The 21,427-nt window shown below is 35.0% G+C and overlaps 5 protein-coding genes across 29 annotated transcripts in view; 3 read left to right on the forward strand and 2 right to left on the reverse strand.

Annotated features, from left to right (window-relative positions):
- Positions 1-17: 17 nt before the first annotated feature.
- Positions 18-3,184, forward strand: LOC117606743 (protein phosphatase PTC7 homolog). Its single transcript, XM_034329601.2, has 5 exons — positions 18-549; positions 770-949; positions 1,023-1,221; positions 1,313-1,569; positions 2,070-3,184. Exons 1-5 carry the CDS (start codon positions 324-326, stop codon positions 2,117-2,119), a joined length of 912 nt encoding a protein of 303 aa, XP_034185492.1. The 5' UTR covers positions 18-323; the 3' UTR covers positions 2,120-3,184.
- A 299-nt stretch (positions 3,185-3,483) lies between these two features.
- Positions 3,484-5,800, reverse strand: Der-2 (Derlin 2). Its single transcript, XM_034329602.2, has 6 exons — positions 5,519-5,800; positions 5,358-5,423; positions 5,107-5,274; positions 4,891-5,013; positions 4,655-4,818; positions 3,484-4,580 (listed from the first exon to the last, which is right to left on the reverse strand). The coding sequence occupies exons 1-6, from the start codon at positions 5,609-5,611 to the stop codon at positions 4,478-4,480; spliced, it is 717 nt and encodes a 238-aa protein (XP_034185493.1). The 5' UTR covers positions 5,612-5,800; the 3' UTR covers positions 3,484-4,477.
- Positions 5,801-6,483: 683 nt separating this feature from the next.
- Positions 6,484-9,847, forward strand: LOC117606745 (protein phosphatase 1 regulatory subunit 14B). Its single transcript, XM_034329607.2, has 5 exons — positions 6,484-6,631; positions 7,531-7,748; positions 7,830-7,919; positions 8,000-8,041; positions 8,244-9,847. Exons 2-5 carry the CDS (start codon positions 7,539-7,541, stop codon positions 8,283-8,285), a joined length of 384 nt encoding a protein of 127 aa, XP_034185498.1. The 5' UTR covers positions 6,484-6,631; positions 7,531-7,538; the 3' UTR covers positions 8,286-9,847.
- A 1,554-nt stretch (positions 9,848-11,401) lies between these two features.
- Bap60 (Brahma-associated protein 60) lies at positions 11,402-14,514 on the reverse strand. 6 transcript variants are annotated; one of them, XM_034329598.2, is made up of 7 exons: positions 14,371-14,514; positions 13,655-13,786; positions 13,420-13,595; positions 12,758-13,088; positions 12,489-12,686; positions 12,155-12,413; positions 11,402-12,089 (listed from the first exon to the last, which is right to left on the reverse strand). In XM_034329598.2, exons 2-7 carry the CDS (start codon positions 13,766-13,768, stop codon positions 11,683-11,685), a joined length of 1,485 nt encoding a protein of 494 aa, XP_034185489.1. In that variant the 5' UTR covers positions 13,769-13,786; positions 14,371-14,514; the 3' UTR covers positions 11,402-11,682. The 6 variants fall into 6 exon arrangements, with proteins under 6 accessions (XP_034185489.1, XP_076545625.1, XP_034185486.1 ...); XM_076689510.1 differs by having other exon boundaries at positions 12,746-13,088; XM_034329595.2 differs by having other exon boundaries at positions 12,758-13,103.
- Positions 14,515-14,878: 364 nt separating this feature from the next.
- Positions 14,879-21,427, forward strand: part of trol (terribly reduced optic lobes) — a 103,815-nt gene continuing 97,266 nt past the window's right edge. For 19 of the 20 annotated variants that reach the window (XM_034329405.2, XM_034329397.2, XM_034329411.2 and 16 more), the window contains exon 1: positions 17,859-18,254. In XM_034329405.2, coding sequence (XP_034185296.1) covers positions 18,180-18,254 — 75 coding nt within the window. In that variant the 5' untranslated portion in view covers positions 17,859-18,179. Of the gene's footprint in view, positions 15,512-15,599; positions 15,751-15,937; positions 16,180-16,670; positions 16,953-17,236; positions 17,415-17,858; positions 18,255-21,427 lie in introns of those variants that run through there. The other variant, XM_034329396.2, reaches the window with a different exon arrangement.

Below are 21,427 nucleotides of genomic sequence, written 5' to 3' on the forward strand. Positions count from 1 at the left end.
ACGACGTTCACGTCAATTCATTAGTTAGTTGCACTGGAAGAGGTACTTTCTCGAGTTGCATCGTAGCGAAAGATAATTTCAACTAGAATTACGGTCATCTATCGTCGTTTATTTAAACGTGTACCGAAAGTCGAGGACAGTCTGGTCCATGATAAGTGTTGCAAAGAGAACAATCGACAGAATTGATTGACGTTACATGTACCTCCGACGAGAACATCCAAACATGCCATCGATACCATTTGTGAATTAACTGCACGATTCATGCAGATTCGTCGTTTAATTATTAAAGATGTGCGTCAACAGAGTCTGAACCTCACCGTACGATGCAGTCCATTTATTGGACCGGGAGGTTGCTGTCTCGGGCGATATGGAATGGCATATCAAATTACACAGCATGCGCTGATCCCAACCTGAACAATCGTCGCGAAGCATCTTTCATTTCGGCTGTATGCGGTTTTCCCAAAGATTTTGCGCGTGGACGTTTGCGTAAGGGACAGTTCGGTGATGACGCTTGGTTCAGTGCCAAATTCAAGACTGTTGAAGTAATAGGTATGTCAACCTTCTTGTATCATCAATAAACTGTCAAGCTTATCTCTGTGCATTCGCACATGACTGATAATTTGAGAGATTCCTGGAAATCTGACGTCCAGAGTTTTTGATTCTTTTCTTGATATCACTTCTCTCCAGAGAAATTTCTTTGCTTGCAGTTCAATGAATTGTGAAATACGATTGTGAAAGATACAACTGGTTGTTTCTTCTAATTATTTAGGTGTAGCTGATGGAGTGGGTGGATGGCGACACTATGGAATAGATCCAGGAGAATTCTCTAGTTTTTTAATGAGAACTTGCGAAAGACTGGTCACTATGGGCAGGTTCACACCTTCTGAACCAGCTCGATTATTAGCAAATAGTTACTATGAATTACTAGAAAATAAACAACCCATATTAGGTACAAGGAGCAATCCACTGTTTGTAGTTTTGTACAAGATATAAGAAACTAACAGACACTGTGATTGTTTTAGGTAGCAGTACTGCATGTGTTATAATCCTCAATAAAGAGACAAGTAGCATTTATGCAGCTAATATTGGAGATAGCGGTTTTGTAGTTGTAAGAAAAGGAGAAGTAGTTCATCGTTCTTCTGAACAACAGCACTACTTTAATACTCCGTTTCAGTTGTCTCTTCCACCTCCAGGACATTCTGGCCTGGTGCTCAGCGACAGGTATCACGTTTTATCTAAACAAAAATAAAATAAGATTATTAAAAAATTTATATAAAATTTCTCATTGATCTTGTTTCCGACCTGATTCTAGTCCAGAATCTGCGGATACTTCTAGTTTTGGAGTCGAAGATGGTGACGTAATCCTTCTAGCAACGGATGGAGTGTTTGATAATGTGCCTGACCAAATACTTATCACTGAAATGCGTAAAGTTCAAGGTGAAAGAGATCCTACTAAGATACAAGGAGTTGCTAACTCAATAGCGTGGATGGCTCGTAGTTTAGCGTTCGACGGCGCATTTATGTCTCCATTTGCCCAAAGTGCTAGAGAAAATGGAATTGACACTATAGGTATGAGAATAACATCGATCTTTACAACAACAAATCACGTAATCGGTATCAGTCATCGTCATAACAGAATTACTTAACATCCTAATTTTCTTCGTTTACAGCGCATACGTACACACGGGTTTTAATAAAAAATATATTCCATTTATTCATAGTACACATTTTACAAATATTTTTATCTTACACATATAGCCGTCTTTCATACCTTGGTAATAAATTTCCTATTGAAGTAACTTTTTGTACAGTTTAAACATCTTTTGATTCTTACAACTAGAACAAAAATCTGGTACAGGTTTACTTTAATTAAAATCTTTTAATAATTGCATGTTTATATGAAAGGAAAATTAACATAGCCCTTGGATTAGTTTTTTCTCATTTCAAATATGAGGAGTGTTAACAGTGTCGCGAAAGGAGAAACAAGGACTTTCAAATTAGATTATCTAACTAATTTCTTAAATTGGATTAGTGTTAAACGAATTAAAATATTAATTTGTATGTTTCAGGTGGTAAACCAGATGACATTACAGTGCTTTTAGCAACGGTGGCAATATAATAAAGTATGTACAATAGAATCTTGATCATTGTATTATAGTCCATGTCATTGCGTATATGTACCTAGTTTTACATCATTATATTCCGTTATGATAATCATTTACTATTTAAATAAATGGTTTTGTAAATCATCCTGTATCACGACCAACCTTTATTACGATCATCGTGAAAAATATTAATTTCAAAAAAAGAATCAATGGGTACATTATTTTCTCCACTGCAACCAAATTGTATACAGACAAATCTTCTATTGTAATAAGTACAAATAAGTAGTTCCTCGTTACTTATAATGAGAATACTTTTTATATGCCACGGTAATATAATTATCTAACACTGTAATGAGTCAGAAATATCATCTGTTTATGTTGAACATTCAATAAACTAGAACGGATACAAACAATTATTAAGACAATCCGATGCTTCCCTGGAAGAACTACCGCATTGTGCGGCCTATTCACAGAGAAGAGTACATCATGTCTAGTACTTTCACGTCGTATACAAATAATTATCACTAACAGTAAATTGTGGTTGAAAACTTAATTCGAAATTAAATAAATGCCTGTTCAAACCCAAAAAATGAAACATAATTTACATAGTAATAATGTTAAACTAAATCAAACCATTTTATTTCATTACATATTCATATAAATAACATTTTTATCTAGTATTTACAAAACGATTATTATCTGGTTAAATCCTCAAGACTTACGCCCTGGATTATTGTAGTTAAAATTGCCGAAGTTCTCTATATAATCTATGTCCTTTCAAAAAGTGATATCATTTAACAATAATTAATCGATAAGAAGCTACAACAGGAAATGTACAACGTTAGTCCCAGCGCGTAATAAAAATACAATCCCCTATAAAATAAAAATAAACTCGTTCAGTACTGTTATAATTGTTTTCCAAAAGGACACAATTTACACTTGGAAATATCTAACAGTTTTAACTACTATCTAGTAAGTTATAAATAATCAATCAATTGGAAATATTTTGTGTTTTTTTTTATATAATGCTTTGGCATTTTTGCTGACATTACACATTGCCGCAATAAGTTCAACAAATATACTGATTTAGTATATGACAGAATACAATCATCTGATCAATAAAGTGAATACATCACAGTACAATGTACAACATGATATCCTAAAGACAACAAATATTTACGGCAAACACTATTATACGTAAATCTAAATATGATATTTATCACACAAAAATATCTGTAAGAAACTTAAAAGAAAAATTTTTGTCCTTACGTACTACAAGTAACCCAATATGCCGAACTAAATGTATCCGTTTCGAAATATATCTGCTCGTTAACTTTCGATTCCGATTCCTATTTATATTCAGAAACTACTAACATGAAAAAAAAAAAAACAGGGAATACTGTTTTATATTTCATTAAACATTCTCTAGATTCCTTAAGCTTACCTGTGTTTTATAATATTACTTTTATCAAAAAATGCCCATAAAAACATAACTGTGATGTATTCTAGTATTTACAATGTTACGCATTTTTAAGCGTGGTATAAAATGTACTATTATATAACTAAAAGGGTCTAGGAATTATTTATATGAGAATAAATAGTAATATTTACATCGCTCAATTGTACGAAATCTTTATAGTAGAATATTTTTAAATCAGGGGTTTCAATTTTATATTTTTCTATGAAGAGGAAAAATAGTACTCTTTATTTCATGATAAATTCTCTTTTGACTAAATTTAGCATTAAATTTAAACAGGAGGTTAATGATTATGAAAATAACACTGAAACAAACCTTACCAAAATTAATTTCAGAAGGAAATGTATATAATAAGACAAATTAAATTATTTTTACGTATGTATTTTAAATTTTGTACTTCATGAAAATTTTTGAAAATTATATGCATTACAATTTCTGAAAATAAATATAAAGGTATACTTCAAAATATTTTGTTTGTTTTTAACAATTACGTTCATAGTATAAAACAATTTTTGTATTTCTCTCCGAAAAGTCGTGGATATTAACAATGTATCACAATGTTCGATTGTTTAAGAAGTACTATTTTCATTTATAATTATTGGTATATCACTCATACAATACGTTGCATAACATGTCACTAGTATGTGTAATACCAAGATTTTATTTTTTTACATGAAAAATTGTAACCCCTGTATAAGCTGGAAGTCTTATCTTTTTTCATTTTATTACGAGTTCCTTCTAATATTATGCAAAATATCATGTACTTTAATTGCTTAGTATTGTTGTCGGTAACCGGGAAAATCAAGGAACGATCTTGCATACATAGCAATATAAAAGTTTACTTGATATGCCAATTGGTAAAAGATGTTTTGGAAGCAGGACCTCAGATTTAGAATTATTCCACATTGGGTTCTTGACCCCAGTTAAATCCACCAGGCCGTTCTTCGGGCGGCGGAGTGTAATCTGGATCTTCCGGATGTGCGTCAAACAAAGTCTTACTGCGAACAAGCAATAGATGAAAAGTATTTTATTAAAACGCATAACTCGCTATAACGTTATTAAAATAACTTACAGTATTTGCGGAGTCTTAAGAACACGAAAACCTCCTCTCAAACGCGGAAATACATCTTCCGCGAAGTAATACATGTGCCCTACAGCCATACCAACGAGATCTACCCATATTGTATTACCAAGAAGTACGGAAAACCCAAGAAGCACCCAGGGTAAATATGGCGCCTATTTATAAAACATATTTAAGTACAGTCTTTTTTAACTGTATAACATTAAAAATAGATGGAGAGAACTTACATGAAAGTTTAAAAGTCCAAAGAAGTTTAGTCTAACAAATGGATTTCGTCGTGACCAGACATAGACTAACATAATTGTAAATGCATGGCCCAAAAATAATAGATTAACAAAAAATGCGAATGTCTATAGTAAGTTCAGAATACTTGTGTTCAATGAAACGTATTGAATTATTTATGGTTACCATATAAAAAGTATTAAAAGATATCAAAAGGATACAATCATACATATGCCCCCAAAAATGAACATCATTACAAAATCAGACGTTCTCCTGCGAAATGATCCTTCTTCCAACATTCGACAATACCGATATGTAAAGATCATATTGAAAAGGAAATTGAAACCCATGTTTCCAAAGAACAGAAATGTTGTTATTAATCTCCATAGCTGAAACAATTTGTATTACAGTGTTAGTAAATGTAAATCAATTGAAGCTTATCGTTTATACCTGATGTAAATCATTTGTTTACCTGGTATTGTTCAATTATTAATGTAGGATTAAAATAGAGTCGAAACGGAGACACCAAATCTAATTGCTAAAATTGAAAAATAAAAATAAACTTATGGTTAAGTTTCGCGGATAATATTTTATACACGTGGAGCAATACCGTGAGAAGGGTATTTTACAAACCACTGCAAGAGTTGTGATGACACAAGCTGTTGTGTAAGCTCGTGTCACCACAGGTATTTGCATGTACTCCTGCCGGAAAGTTTGATAGGCCATTGGTGTATTGTTATGATCTTCCGTACACCTAAGGACCAATATTTTTTCCAAATTCTTCGGTTATCCTATTTATCATCACATGTTGTTCGTTACTATGCGTTATCTACATTTAATCACTAACCACATCACGACAAAATTGTTATGTTCAGTTTCGTACACGTAATACGTGAAGCTTGCCGCAGTTCAATATATCTCGATTTCGCGTCGTTATCGATAACAATTTCGTGGCCTTTTTGTATTCGCGAAGACTTAACAAGGAATAATTGTTTTAATGATTTGACGCGTTTAAAAAACGTAGGTAAAATCGTAAATGCTGCGTATTTATAACTTTCGGTCCCCGAATATAGCCTTCGTATAAATTAAGTCGATTAACTTATCAATATCAATTAAATAAGTAACTGAGAAAAAAGATTACGGGCATTGAATAAGTAACTCAGAAATGAAATTGGGTAAATTAAATAATAACTCAGTTGCTTTTTTAATATGATTTATTTACCAAGGTGCATGAAATGTGTTACCAAGGTGTTTGGATGACATAGTATGAAGCAGGGGTAGCGTGCGCACGCACACATTTACACGGAATACATATACAATGACGTTCTTTAATACATACAAGGCAGTGACTACAGATATAAAAAGGCTTGTTGCCACAAGAGTCCATAACTAACGACGCGCAGGTTGGAGGATGGTGGGGGAACGCAGCGAGCTCTCCGCCAATCGCTTTCCAGTTCGTCTAGGAGTATCGCCAATCAGAGCGTCGATGCGCAGATAAGAACGAAAACTGGTCTTTTCGTAGTTATGGACTCTCATGACATCAAATATATATGTGTATGTATCGCTGTTTGCTATGAAATAGGAACATTTTATGTTCTTCTTGGCAAACATGGCTAGTGGAAAAATGCTATATAATTGCCGGTTAACTTCAAGGAAGTTTATTATTCGTACGGATACCGAACCTGGCAGTACGATCACTGTGTTACGGCTCCAATAGTGGACGTTGTGAAAAAAGAAGCAGTGAGTGTAAGTAATGTCAAGTAATCATATAAATGTACTATAAAAATATTATTTTTAGATTAATTTTCACATTCTAAACTGCATTAATAAGCTTTATCTTTGTTTATGCTTAGGCTGACAGGAGTTCTTGATCTTTGGTCAGAACGCTGAGCGCTCTTCTCTCTTCATATCGCTTTATTTACATGATCGTCGGCTGGGTTTCGTTTTTTTTTAATTTTTATGAATCCACTGCATTGCATTTTATCGAAACATAACATTTTCTTATTTCGATGCTCTAGGTGTTTGTGTAACTACGGCGTCGCGTCCCACCGAGGTTACATTTGCATTCAATAGCGTTTCAGTTAATAAAATTGGGGTCCCATTGTTTATTGTAGCATGGGAGAAGCGGTCGGCATGTGCGTGAATCTTTCGCATCGTTAACAACTCGCTCACAATGAGTTTGAGTGTTGCTGTTATTTCATCCAATTAATTTGATTTAGTTTGTCAGTGATCGATCATGCGATTAATTCGCTCAAAGAGATTCTCATATATTTAATTAATTCTGTCACAGCGGATGGAATTTCACTGACTTATAAGAAATATTATTCGTAATTTTTTTAAAATTATTTTTATGCTTTTTCCCGGCAGATTTTATATAACGGATTATAGAAATCCTATTATAAAAAAAAACGTCGAAACATACATATAAGTTCACTAAAATTGCATAAAAATGCATTACTTAAGATATGTAATTCTGTATAATTATATTTTGTAATATACACATGCATCATTCTATAAAAATGTTAGGCATTTTTCTTCTTCCTTTGACCTTTTCTTTTAATCTTTTAATTGCTTCATTAATCTTACACACTCTGAGGCAACTTTATTTTTATTTTTAATTAAATATGTTTTGAAAATATTATTAGGTAGTTTTATGATGGAAGGAGGTGGTGTACTTACGGCAGAACGCAGTCCAGCACGTGCAAATTTGCATGTGGCTTTCACTGAAAAAGGGGAAGTAAAAGAGCGCAGAGAGAAATTTCTGACAGCCAAATATGGGTCTCATCAAATGTCCCTTATTCGTAAAAGGCTTGCAGTAGAAATGTGGTTATTTGATGAACTAGAAAAATTATATGAATCAGTTGTAAGTTAGAGATGAAATGTTCCTTAATTTAAAATTGATTCATTCTGAAGATAACTTGTTAAATGAAAATATAATTTACAGAATGAAAGTGGTAAAAATCGGGAAGTTGAAATTGATATAGATGAACTTCTTGACATGGATAGTGATGAACATAGACGAAGATTCCTGCAAGTATGTATATACATATTATAACTGATAACTGAAAATAAAATTTATAATTTTATGAACTATTATTTCGTTTTATTTTACAGGAATTATTGGTTGATACAAAGAAACCACCGCATGATATAAATGTAAGTGTAAGATACATGTGTCTTATTAAATTACTTGTTGCTTTTTCTTCTTACAATTCAGGACTTTGTGACTAATTTATTAATTAAAAATAGTAAAAGGTGGTTGGAGTAAATTAATACAATTTGAATGTTATTTGTTTTAGTGTTTCAGGAATAGGTTTGTAACTAACATAGATTTATATGTTTCTTTTATATGTTTCAGAAATTCATTAATGATTTACTTGAAAAAGCTAAAACACTTTGAAGAACTTCTATGTTCTTTTTAATATTTACGTGTTTGCAAGGACTTTTTTGAAGCATTAACAAATTTGCTCAGATTTGGAACGAGTCAAAGACATATTCAAGCCTTATCGAGTCGCGCACACGCGACTCAAATGCCAATTTATCATTACTTGGATTGAACTTAACAATGGGGGAAAAAGAAACATCAAATGACTCTGCACATTTTTATTGTAGTGTATATTATTTCATATTGAAATCGTATACATTAGTATCTGACTTATCTCAGTACAATGGCTAACTTCGTTAGTTATTTATGTGCGCATCGCATATCAAGTAATAAACCTCACAGTACACAAACTGCCTTGCTGTACGATCCATCCAGTGTGATGTATAGTAGAAAAGTTTGTTCTACACTCTAATTTTGTATGCCTTCTATACTCCATCGTTCATAGTAATATTTATGTTATTAAGAATGATTAATTAACTAAATACTTCCAAACACTTGTAACTATACCAAATGATTTCTATACATATCCTACGTTTATTCAATTATCCCAACTGACGAATCCAATTGGGTTGAAAAAATCATTAATATCTTTATGTTGTAGTATAACGAATTAATATGATTTTTATTTATTTTAGAAGGTATTTTAAGGGAGTAATTTGCAAAATGTCGCATCAAATGCTTGTACGAATTAAACAAAAAAAAAAAAAATATATAATAATAATTCTATTTGATAATATAATAAAAGCGTGTATGTTTCAGATGATATTATCACTGGCATAGTAGTAGTTAAAACGTGGAAATGACACCTATTGTTGCTTCGCTACCGAATCAGTATTTCAGAAAATTGTTGTTAAGCTGAAATTTAGTCTCATGTAAGTGTTCTTTCAAATTTAAATTCAAATTCTTTTGTTATGTCGTTAGAAGAAAAAAGGGAAAAGAAACACAAAAACATTCCTAAACATTTTTTAATAACTTTGTTACTTATATAATCATGTTGTTAATTTCAAGATTTTAAATTCATATTTATACATGTTATACTTGTTTAAATTATAAAAAAAAAAGAATATCATTTTTAATGAATCTTCATATATTCGTCTCAAGAAAAGAATGTACAAGTTCTCTGTTTTGACGGTCTCGTTTGGATAAAGTGTAAACATAATGATATATTAATCATGTGACTTATAGTACAAATGAACGGTTATGTTATGAAAAATCACCGTCGCGACAGAGCGCAATCATAGGTGACATTTATACGCTTTGTAATCAGTCATATAACATACGAGCTAATGTGTAAAATGTATCCATAGTAATGTAAAAAAAGAGGAAGGAAATGAAGTTGATAAAAAAATATACTTCCAGAAACTTGGATCTCTTGTCGTTTACTTAAACAATTGTACCAAAAAAAAGACTGCACAAAATGGAATTACCTTCCTCTTGAAAAATTAGATGCGTACAGAAATCACACGGCAAACAAGATGATGAGATAGACATATTTATCAAAGATCGAATACATAATATTGGATGTCGAATGAAGCAAGAACGTTTAGCAGAAAGAAGTTTTTTTTTTTTTTTTTTTTGCACGCTGAATTAAATGTAAAGCAATATTCACAATTGTGATCATTTAAGCTACACGGAGAAAAGAAAGGAAAAGAAACTGTTCGAGGCTCTACGACTACCTGGTATTGCAGAAAAGCAATATAACCATTGTAGCGTTATCAGTCCCCAGTTCAAATTATGGAAGAACAAAGAAACGAGAGTTTTATCCAAGGCAAGGACTAGTGAAATGTACGAATCATTATTATTTATGATATATTAGGGTGTACAGAGATTCACCTGCCATTCGTCGTTTGGCAACACGCGTGATCTTTGTGGACATTTCTCATGGGCATAGAAGAATGTGTTTAGACTTTTTACCCTTAAAAACTTCCATACGATTTAGGTGAATAATGTCGTCTAATTAAAAGCGTTGAACTCGTCTTGTCACCCGTATACATACATACATATACATATATATATATATTTAAAACTTTATACGACGGAATATATGTGAATGTGTAATTAAGATTAGGAATATATAAATCTATACAATAAACCTTGATCTCATAAAGTGCAATCGTCGACGTATTTGTTCTAAACGAACCGAGTCGTAACACAAATTTCGTTAATGACTGTGACGAACGAATACGTCAGAATTTAATCAGAGTTTATTGTATTAGAAACGATACAATCAATTGGTGCACTTGTGATTTAGTGTTGTAAAACAGTATGCGACCTTGCGATAGAATTATGTTTCATCAAATCGAAATTGTGAAGTTTGGAAATTTTATCGCCGAAGGAAAAAACAAACGCATCGAAAGTCCCCTGTTCATTTTCTTTCCGTATTAATCTTTCTTTTCCGCGATAAATGGTAGAAATACGATCAAAATGCTTATCCGTGTAATGCTTGTGTCGGTATACGAAGTATGTTTCGTAATAATCTTGTTCCGGCTTGGTGTATCTAAAAAAGAAAAGAAAACCGTAGGAATTCATGAGAACGATGTATTCTCTGGGTTATTTTCTCAGTGAATCGTTTGCAGAGAAATGGGAAATATTCGATGTCTCTAAATGAAAATGTTAATTCTATATGGCACTGGAATCTCCCATCCACGTGTGAATGTTCATTTGGAATGTTTAATGTTGTAATACCGAATCAAATTAAATCTACAATAGCCTTAAGTAAGGGAAAAAAGCTAAATTCAATTTCCATATTCATCGCGTGATTCAAAAGGAAACCATAGACCATTTAATATCCCTGTTCCCTATGTTTTAAAATTGGCGATAGTATCGTTTCCATGAGGAAACAATATTTTGCATCAATATGTACTGATTATGTAAGAGATTGTATTTACTTGCACAAACAAAATAACAATTGGATAAAAGAAAAATTAACCAATTGTTTCTTTTCATCCTCTTCTATTACTGTTATATAATTATTTACAATTATCATTCACTGCTCAAAACATATTTATGAAAAAATATTTATTTACCAACATGAGGTCGGGTATCAGATCGTTTCAGCGAATTATATCAAAGTTTTATTCGTTATAATGTACAGAATTTCATCGCAGTTATAGTGCACGTAGCGAATCGTGATACATATTTTCATAGAAAAAAGAAAAAAAAAAAGAAACGTCAGCATGAATAAAGATATATTGCGTAAATAAACTTGCATCCAAGAAATCAATGATACTATGCATCTTATTCTTTGATTTCTTGAGATTCATAAAAATATGTCACCCATCGTCTGCACTTGATAACGTCACAGAAATACCGAGTCAAGCTTAATTCGATTTCGCAATTGAAAGAAGAAAAGGAATCGCATAAATACTTTACATAATGACGCTTTGAATTGTTAACGGTACTTCGACCACGTTTAGGAATTCCGGATACCGAGCGCTTGTTCCAACTCTGCGCGTTTCTGCTGAACCTTCGTGTAGAAGTATCTGCAAACAGCTTCCTGCGCCCAGGGTTGGTAATAAAACTCTGCCCTTCGTTCCTCTTCCGGGTTACCAACAACGTCTATCATCGTTTTCAAGTCTCTCGTTTGGGATATGATCCACTTGTTAATGAACTGTTGAGGATCTTTGGCAAAACTTAGGAAGAATTCCCTGTTCGTTTTCAATTGATTGATCGTTTCAACTGTTTCGTGTATCTTGTTGTCTAGACTCTGAATTTCTTGCTGACTCGCCGTTGAAAGTAAGAAATTGTTCATCTGAGTTTTCAAGGTGTCGTCGACCTCGACATCAATGTCGTAGCATGCAGTCTGTTTTGTTTCTGTACCTAAACATAATAAATCGTCACGTTTCCTTTTTTTCAGAATGATCCTGTGCAAATACCATTCGTACCTTCCACACTGATAACGTGGTTTATTACAATAGGATCCGGCGGATGGAGCAGCGGATTTAAACGCTGCGGTATCTCAGCGAATTTCATCCTTGAACAAGCGAATATTTGCTCCAAATACTTATCACAGTTTATGAATTCTCTTTCATGACTGTCCTGAAGTTTGTGCGTTTTTATATACTGCCAGAGGGCGGAAATAATGACAGGACGCGTTTGTGTATGTACTCCTAAAAGCCGCGCTAATCTGGGATCTAATTTGAACTGTAAAACGAAAAAGCATGTTTGTAAATGGGAATCTTTTGTTCAAACACCGATGGGAATGAAGTGTTTGATTACTTGTAAAGGCTGGTAATCAAGGAGCAATAGAATGGTACATCGAACGTTCTTATCCCCAGGTCTTTTTACTTGAAAACCATCGGTCTCCTGCGTTGTCAGCGTACGGTGCCATTCAACCAAATGATTGTCAGGTCCGTATAAATCTTTGTCTAATTCTATAACTAGACTCTTAAAGAACGAAGAGAATTTCCTTTTCACCTGGAAGACATAACGTAAATTTGATATTTTCAATTTTTGCGTAATATCTAGTTACATACATTGCTTTTTACCTTATTAGGGTCATTCTTTGTATCGTCCAACAGCCGACCTTCGACCCTAAGCTCCCAAGACGCGACCGAACCCTCTTCTCCTTCGCCAGCTTCTTTCGCTGGATAGAAGGTATTGGAAATAAATATTCGTAATTTTCTCTTTTGCTTCATTGGACGTTTAAGCGCTTCCTGTATGTCGAGTCGTTTTCGCATTATTGTTGCATCTAACTTCCTCTCGAATGCAAGTAGATCCATGTATGCTTGAGATTCTGGCACTAGATCGCGTACTTTCTGTGGCAATATTTTATCTGCCAACTTTTTCTTCTTCTTGGATGTGGAATGTGAAAAATCACTGTTCCAAAAATACCTAAATGAGTTTGTGTAAAAATCATAGATTCAAAAATCAATAAACCAATTTTGAAGCTTATGAAATGCAGTGAAGTTCCTGGTAAATTTGTAAATGGTATTTTAATGTTTCTGCTACTATAAGAATCGCAACTGATGATAACAATCAAATTAAAATACTGTCATTCTGAACAAAAAGCAAAATCATAAGTAATCAGCAAACTAGTTCTCAGAAGAAAAATCTTTAATATCAGCCATAAGGTGAATAAGTTAATGAGCATAGTGATAAATACATGAATGCAAAATTGAAATAAACCATGCAATGTTGGTAGACTTACGGTTTTTGTTGTGACATAGGTATACGCTGATCAGCACTTCTCTTCCCAACTGGTGGAGTAGGCATAGGTCCTTGACGCATATTTGAATACGGTTGATTTGCTCTAATTATACTAGCTGTACCAGGACCTGCAGTTGCCATTTGGGGAGGTGGAGTAAAACCTGATCTTTGCTGCATCTATAGAAAAAATTAATTTATCAGCTCTGCTACTATATATAAGTTAGTAATATACTCACAGGAAAATTTGGGCCAGAATATTGCCGTAAATTTGGGGGTACAGATGATGCTGCATATCTTTGAGGTGGTGGGCCATTATTCCCTGTATTTGGTACAGGAAATCTTTGTGCCATGACTCTTTGCTGACTATCCTAGCGATTGAAATCAACAAGCTCTTTATTTACATACATATCCAGATTTTGTTCATAGTTTAATACAGAAATCACTCAATATCAAGTCAGTAGTTGTACAGTAAAATCATATGAACTAAAGTATACAATCGTTTATTAAACAAATAGATTTATTTACAGCATCTCGTTATACATAAAATCGTTTATTTATAGATGTACAAATAACCGATAATATTTTCTTCACAAATGATCCGTTTTACCTGACAAGTTAATTAGGAGAAAACAAAAACATAACCTTCAAATGTGTATCTTAATTATAACTCTACATAGGTTACAATTAATCACACTATCTTAGAGATACATTAACATCGATTATTCGTGTAACGAAATTCATAACGTGAGATGAACAAATGTGTAAGGAAAATAAATGTTTAAAAACACTGTTCTCGGAGCTTCATTCGGTTGTCCGTCATATTCCAGTACATTTTTACATCACACACAGTTGATTTTAGAATTTTTCGAATAGTGAATTTCTGTGCTTCAGACTGTAAGGGAAACGAAGAAAGAGAAAAATTAAGTTCGGCGAATAGTGAAAAACCACCTACGTCCTCAAAGTTTCTGTCCACTTTTTGCCAGATTTAGGAGGTTCTCGAAAAGCGATACAAGATTACACACGGATAATTTTTAGGTTCTGTTACTCAGAGGGCGTTCGTGTTGGATGCAGTTTGAATTACATTGATATTAAGAATGATTTAGGAATAAAATATCATTTCTAATCAGCATACGATTAAGAAATATGAATAGTAAAATAAATATTCAAATTTTCAAATTTGGGATTCAAATCTTCCCGTATAAACGTTCATACCCAAGTGGGAACTTTGATCGTCCCGCTCGACTCGATCGATTGCCGATAGATAGGTATTAACTTATACCGCAGTTCACCAGAGTCCATAACTGCGAAAAGACCAGTTTTCATTTTTTGCGCATCTCCAGTGCGCATCTTCGCCCTGATTGGCGATACTCCCAAACGAAGTGGAAAGCGATTAGCAAAGAACGCTACGTTCCCCCACCATCTTCCAACCTGCGCGTCGCAGTTATGGACTCTGGTGAACTGCGGTATATTTGTGATGTGACCGTTTCTACAAATGACGAAATTACGCGAGTTCCACAGTTATATTATTCCGTTAATTTCCACAGTTGTATTAAAATTAGATGCATAGCATCCAAGTGTCATTTCTAGTTCTCAGTACGTGTATTCTTTGTGTCACAAACACAAAGGACACGCGTAGTTTTCCTACTTGGAAGACATTCGTCATTCGTCATCAAAATATAGTATTATTTCTTATTATTATGAAAATTTATTTCTAAATTATCATACAATTAGTTGTTACATCGATTCTAATGAGAAAATGCATGAAACATTACGAATTTTTCGAAATTAATTCTCATCGTGGTTATATCAGAAAAAGTACGTTAAAAAGGCGCCATATTTGAAAACTCCCTAAAAGAGAAAAGTTACCGGAAGTGAACGAAGTAAACGTAAATCTTTTTAGGATTTTGATGATTTCAGAAAATCATTTTATTATATTTTTTTTTATTCTAACTTAAATTAAAAATAGATTTAAATAAACGAATTATTTAGCTTATTATTGCGAATAAATTTTTAATCGGCGAACCGGAAGTTTACGTATGTACTTCGTCTTCCGGACAGAGGCAGACAGAGGATTCAAGAAACACAGAGAGGAGGTATTTTTGCATGGAATATTCGAGAGATGTCTATTGTTTCCTCACGATATCGAAAAAAGTGAAACTTACAGTTTACTGTGCATTTCAGGATTCTCGTCCGAGCTCCAGTTCTTTTATTCGTCAGTTTTGAGAGCGAGCTTTGCATTCAAAGAGAATGGCGGTTATTATACACGCGTGTATACGTGATAAGAGCGGCAAACAGAAACCGTTAAAACAAATTAAAAAGAGCAGGAAATTGGGTGAGTTCATATATTCTTCTAACCTAAGCATGTCCACTTTGCCAGATCACGTCTAAATTAAGCATGGCTATCAAAAGCACTATAAATTCAAATTTACCGTAGTCTTAAAACAAGTTTAACTTATTCGTGGATATAAATTGTCGCTGATTATTATCGATGCAACTAAACTAAACGTAATTTATTACAGGCAATTTATTATACGCGGTTATGTAAATGAAAAAGATGAAAAAGAAGAGGAGAGGGCGTACGCAGCTAGAACTGAAAATAGACCGTCTTCCGATCGAATAAAAGGAATCGAGTGGCTAAAAACTGCCGAAGGGCACATACACACAGGCGGAATCAAGAAATCCAGCTGTCACGCTATAAATTGTCCTGTAGTTTACTTTGTATTCAGCAAATTTGTTTCGACATTTTTCTTCGCTCAGCCAGGTCGGTTTATATTCGCGACGTGATCCCCGATACATCCTCTTCAAGTTCGCGAATGGCCATAGTTACTTTCCTTTCTTCCATTTAGTCACCGTGTTTATTCTAATTAATTTATGACCTTTTTTCGACCGTTGGTGACAACATATTTCTTAGAAAAATCGTTGCCAACCTCATTCCCAGTATCAGAGTTCTCCCAACATAGAATCAATTGATCCAATGCTAGAACGCTCCATGTTGTAATCAGTCATCTCATTAGCAAAGCGAACATTGAATGGAGATTTATCTATCGTTTGAACTTGACATAGAATAGCCTCCGGAACATCGTTCAAATTAACCTCTACGATTTGAAAGTTTGGCGGGAAACGAGAGGTTAATTTAAACTTGTCCCTTTATTGCTACGTCTCCACCAGTTGAGATGACTGTGTTCAGCCTGGCCCTGATTATTTTCGCGGACCAGTCTGGTTGTTATAATTAACGTATCCGCACTGTTTCAGGGTACGTCGTCTCTTTGAACATGGAGGAAAGGCGTACGCGCGTGGCGCTGTTGACCCGTTTAAAAAAGATCACCCTCGCATCTGTTGCTGAGCGCAACAGATCCTACGGTTGGACGAGGAGGTTCTGCCAGGAAGAAGGAGGACGAAACGTGCACGATGAAATGCGATTTTTTTTTTCCTTTTGCTGGCGTGACTCGTCGTTGCTGACGCCGCGAGTCTCTATCTTGAAAATTTTCAACCATACTCCTTGAACACCTTCGAATGATCCATGGTTGATCACTGGTAGGTATAGAATTTAAAAAAAGATGAAGAGATCGATGAGGTTTGGAATTAAAAATCAAAAGCATTAAATTTTCTTTATTTTCATATATCTTTGAGTAATATACCACATTACTAATTTTATAGAAGTTGAATAATTCCATTCATTCCCTCCATTAATAACACAAAAGTATCCAAGTATCCTCTTCAACCTAAAATTATTCAAAAAACAATCTCAAACTCATCGCTCTTCCCAAAAACCCGGGGTATCCCAAAGCCGATAGACTAATCCATCCCTGTGAAAGCAGGTATCATCCGAAAGCATATTTCTGCAAGAGCAACGATCGCAATTGGTCGCTCGTTAAAAAGACCCGGGTGCGTCCGCTTCTGGTCCTCGCCTCGTGTGAGCCCGCATTGTGCCGCTTGGAGGATGAAGAAGGAGAAAGCGTGAGAGAGAGGGGATAGGATCGTCGCGAAATATGAGAGGTAGTAGAACAGAGATACGCGGAGAGATATGCGGATCATCGGTGAGAAGGAGTAGGACGACAGCGGTTACGAGGAAATCGAGAAAGACGCGTCGAAGGAGACAGAGAGTAAAAGCGTCGGGAGGGGGAGGGATCGGCGGGCCGTAGTGGGGGTAGGCCGCGCGAACGAGGAAGCCCGACGAGTGCCGATGTGCCTCTGAGCGAGACGGAGAGAGAGCCATGCTTACGGTAAGCCGCGGGAGGGAGACGTCGCGGCACGCGCGAGCGAGAAAGTCGCCGGAGTCGTCGGGCACGACGGAGAGAGCAGAGAAAGAGGAAGCGTACGTCTCTGGGGGAGCGTGCGAGACAGAACGAACCCGGCTGTAAGGGAACGGCTGAAACGGAGACCGCGTGTAGAGTGGGGAAAAGCACCGGGCTTTTGAAAAAGTTTTATCTTGCCGGCGCGCTCGGCCTTTCAGACGCTACCGAACGCCGGTACGCTCTTGTACAGTAACCCCCCGGTGTGTTCGGTTCTCGCATACGAACCAGTTTCCCAGAGACGAGTCTCCTCGAACCGCGGTTTTCGCCGGTCCTCTTGCCCGGTTCGCGGATCGTGCACCGCTAGACAGTGCCCTTGGAACTGACCGGTCGCGTTGTTTCTCTTCCTCGACATGCGTTGACCATTCCTTCGAGCCGCACGCTAAATACAGACAGAACAAGGTGGACGAACAGTGGGTGTTATAGGTGAGAAACGAGGCGAATTGGACGCGGGATCGTTCTTCGCAAGATGAGGAACTCCGGCACGTCGAGGTGCTTGCTTCTGCTCCTCATCGCGGCGGCCGCCCTCGTGGATGCTTCTCAGGTGAGTACCGAATTCTACTTTTAACCGCCCCGTTTTTCTGACCTGGTACCACCTGGTCGGACCGATCTCTCTTCTGCTGATGATGTTTTCTATAGAATTTGTAGGATCACCGAAGAATAGGGAACAGAATTGGTTACTGGTTGATGGTAGAACGCCTTTGTAAACATTGCATTACATTGTACACACGCATTTGTGCGTCGCTCCGTTTAATCCTGGAATGAAAACAAAGTTTATCCATTGCTCAGTCCTTGTCGCTCGTTGGAGGAAACCTTGGAGCCTCTTTGGCTTGATTTTCCTGGAATATTTCAATTTTTCATTGTCAATTCTTCGCGATGATAAGCGTTACCGGTCAGGTTCGCTGAAAATTCCTTTCTGGGTCAAGTACATCTACATGAATATATATATATATATATTCATTCTTTAGATTATTCTCAAGCGTTATAATATGATAGAGGGTGGATCAAATGGTTGAAATGAATTAATTCATAATACACAAGTGAAATATGAATAGAAGTGAAAAAATTTAGCGACGGTCTGGATGACATTTCGACGGATCGGCAGTTTCCAAAGCTGACGCGAGCTATGTTCCCGTCTACGAACTTCCCGATGTGATCGGAATATAATTCGAGCGAGAATTTACGAGAACGCATAGCGATTCGAATAGCAATTCATGAGACGTAGATAGCAACACCTATACCTTGTACGGGAAAAGGATTAAAAGAAGTTTGCGAAGAATCGTATCTTCTTTGGTCACAGAACTTCAGTTAAATATTAATTGAAAAGATTGCTTTGGCCCACATTAGATATTCAGTTAATCCTTTACTTTTTTCGCTGGTTAGATATATCATTTATTTATCATTATTGTTTTTAATATGTGAGTAATATACTTATAAGTAATCTACAATGATAAGTTACTATTGTTGCAAGTAACTTTCCATTATAAATTACTTATAAATATATAGGAGCCCATCGAGCAATTAATTTTCTCCAATTTAATGAAATTTAACTTCCTCTTTGTAAGAAGTTAATGATGGTATATCCTGTATAAAGAAAGTCTATATGGAATGATTTCTTAAAAGCCATCATAAATCTGTACCATCGAAGAGACGTTGATTGATCAAGTATCATTGAAGAATACTTTTTCAAAGCATGCCTATGAAAAAGAGACGAAATTCGTTTAATATTACCTGGCTATCGAGCCTACCTATATCACAGCAATAGCTTCTGATAAGCGACGAAAAGGTATGCGAAGATTCTTATCTTTCCACGTAACACCGGTACACAACACAGTGTATAATCACGAGGGAGCTCGGTGAGTGAACTTTCGCAGGCCAGTTTGATCGTTGCCAAAAAATTTTCCCATCAACCAGTGCCAATTTGTCCGTACTTTCTTTGGATGATCATTCATCGAATTCTTGTTGAAATATTGCAGTATTTTAATAGGCTGTTGAAAAATTAACGTGAGAAATTGGTGTACAATAATGGTGCTGGAATCAAAAAAATCATAATTTTTAAAGATATTAGTATTAAGAGTGATTTAAAAACAAAATAGTCTAATTTTTAATTATTATAAAATTTAGTATATAATTAAGAGATATGAATAATGAAATTAATATTAATTCAAATTTTAACCCTTTGCTTGCAAGTGATTGGGCCTTGCATTTTTATATATTTGGGACCATTTCCCCTAGATCGTCATTCTCCCTAGGGAAGCCTACCTAGTGCTGGATGTTGCACTATGATAAGCAAAATGTTTATTAATAATTTTGGGAACGGAGTTTGGGTGGGAAATTTGAAGATATTAAAATTGCTTAGGATAAATTAGAATATGGGAACAAAGTTCCTAATTAAGATATCTGGCTATTTTTCACAAACTTTTCATATAAATCTGGGTAAAACACGAAAATTCTCGTTCCTCGATGCGAATGTGTTAATAGAGTTTCTATAATGGTTGGAAGTTAAAAAACACGTTTCTATTTATACATTATTGATTTACAATCTATTTAACTTAGTAGCCTCTGATTTATTTAATTAATTCTTCACAATCTGTAACTATTTTTGTTACCAATGGAACTCCATCTTAAGCTGTGCATTTACATTTAATTATAAGGGATCATGCTTGAAAGAAATCTGAAAACTCGACAAATTTTCTCTTGCTTTCAATGGTATAACTTCAACCGAATAGTTCGAATGAACTTGTGTACATATTGTTAAATATAATACGTATAACCAGGTTGCGTCTTCGATTGGTATACAGATTGCGAGTGTCTTATTCAATTATCACGCGATAACTCGAGGTATGATTATATTATCAGTTCGCGGTATCCAGCATCGTGCATAAGTTGGCTGTCGCATAATTGAAAGTCAGTCTAGAGGCCCGGCCTGAAGAATTCATTTACATATTGATGATCAAATTTATGCATAACAAATTAAAAGGAATTGAAACAAAATATAGATTCTTCATATAAAAATGAATAAAAAAGTCTTTTACCATTTTTGAATCTACAGCTTCGTTTAGGAGATACAAGCAATTAAAGATCGACCGTCCCACTTCCGGGGCGGGAAATTCAAATCGTTTCAACTATTTTTGATAATATCCGAATAATTAGTAAATAGATTTTGATGGAACTTTTTGCAAGTTGTTTGTTAGTTCCATTGGCACCTATCCGTGGCAATTTTGACCTCGAGATATTTCGTGCACGTTAAAAATAGAGGAAAATGGAGACGTACGAAAGCGATAGGAATCTGTTCCTCGAAGCTTCACTTAGATAGGAAGGGAAAAAATGACAGCATTATCGAGGAAAGTGTATTTTTGAAAAGTCAAAACAATACTGATATACTCTCTCTGTTCCCTGTATTCTCCGATTTTCCTTAGTCTCGGCTTTAAATAACCAGTCGACCGTCAATCTTCATAAAATTGCAATACGAAGAACTTATCTGTTCCTGTCTCTGCACTCTTCCATTCATTGTCTTTTAATACAGCTAAAAACAATCCTGGCCAATCTATTTCTTCGCGATTTCCTTTTCCCTTTTACATTGTTTAAAAATGATCAAGAACTCGTATGAAAACCTTTATTCACCTCCAATATTTAAGACTATTAACCAATTCCGATTTTGAGCGATTTAAAATATCGCGCTTTCAAATTTCGCGCCAAATGAACGGCGCCAAATTC

The sequence above is a fragment of the Osmia lignaria genome, chromosome 8 (genome assembly GCF_051020975.1).
Source record: "Osmia lignaria lignaria isolate PbOS001 chromosome 8, iyOsmLign1, whole genome shotgun sequence".
NCBI classification, from domain to species: Eukaryota; Metazoa; Arthropoda; class Insecta; order Hymenoptera; family Megachilidae; genus Osmia; species Osmia lignaria.

Bases quoted from the DNA above. Each gene is read 5' to 3' on its own strand.
- Der-2 (XM_034329602.2), bottom strand. From the start codon at position 5,611: ATGGCCTATCAAACTTTCCGGCAGGAGTACATGCAAATACCTGTGGTG. The intron at 5,014-5,106 runs GTATCCTTTTGA...AACTTACTATAG, and splicing joins TTGGGGGCATATGTATGATT to ACATTCGCATTTTTTGTTAA. The intron at 4,581-4,654 runs GTAAGTTATTTT...GCTTGTTCGCAG, and splicing joins CTTAAGACTCCGCAAATACT to TAAGACTTTGTTTGACGCAC.
- LOC117606743 (XM_034329601.2), top strand. From the start codon at position 324: ATGCAGTCCATTTATTGGACCGGGAGGTTGCTGTCTCGGGCGATATGG. The intron at 950-1,022 runs GTACAAGGAGCA...TGATTGTTTTAG, and splicing joins AAATAAACAACCCATATTAG to GTAGCAGTACTGCATGTGTT. The intron at 1,222-1,312 runs GTATCACGTTTT...ACCTGATTCTAG, and splicing joins GGCCTGGTGCTCAGCGACAG to TCCAGAATCTGCGGATACTT.
- LOC117606745 (XM_034329607.2), top strand. From the start codon at position 7,539: ATGATGGAAGGAGGTGGTGTACTTACGGCAGAACGCAGTCCAGCACGT. The intron at 7,749-7,829 runs GTAAGTTAGAGA...TATAATTTACAG, and splicing joins AAAAATTATATGAATCAGTT to AATGAAAGTGGTAAAAATCG. The intron at 8,042-8,243 runs GTAAGTGTAAGA...TATATGTTTCAG, and splicing joins AACCACCGCATGATATAAAT to AAATTCATTAATGATTTACT.
- Bap60 (XM_076689507.1), bottom strand. From the start codon at position 13,768: ATGGCACAAAGATTTCCTGTACCAAATACAGGGAATAATGGCCCACCA. The intron at 12,687-12,745 runs GTATGTAACTAG...TATGTCTTCCAG, and splicing joins CTAATAAGGTAAAAAGCAAT to GTGAAAAGGAAATTCTCTTC. The intron at 12,414-12,488 runs GTAATCAAACAC...TTCGTTTTACAG, and splicing joins TTGATTACCAGCCTTTACAA to TTCAAATTAGATCCCAGATT.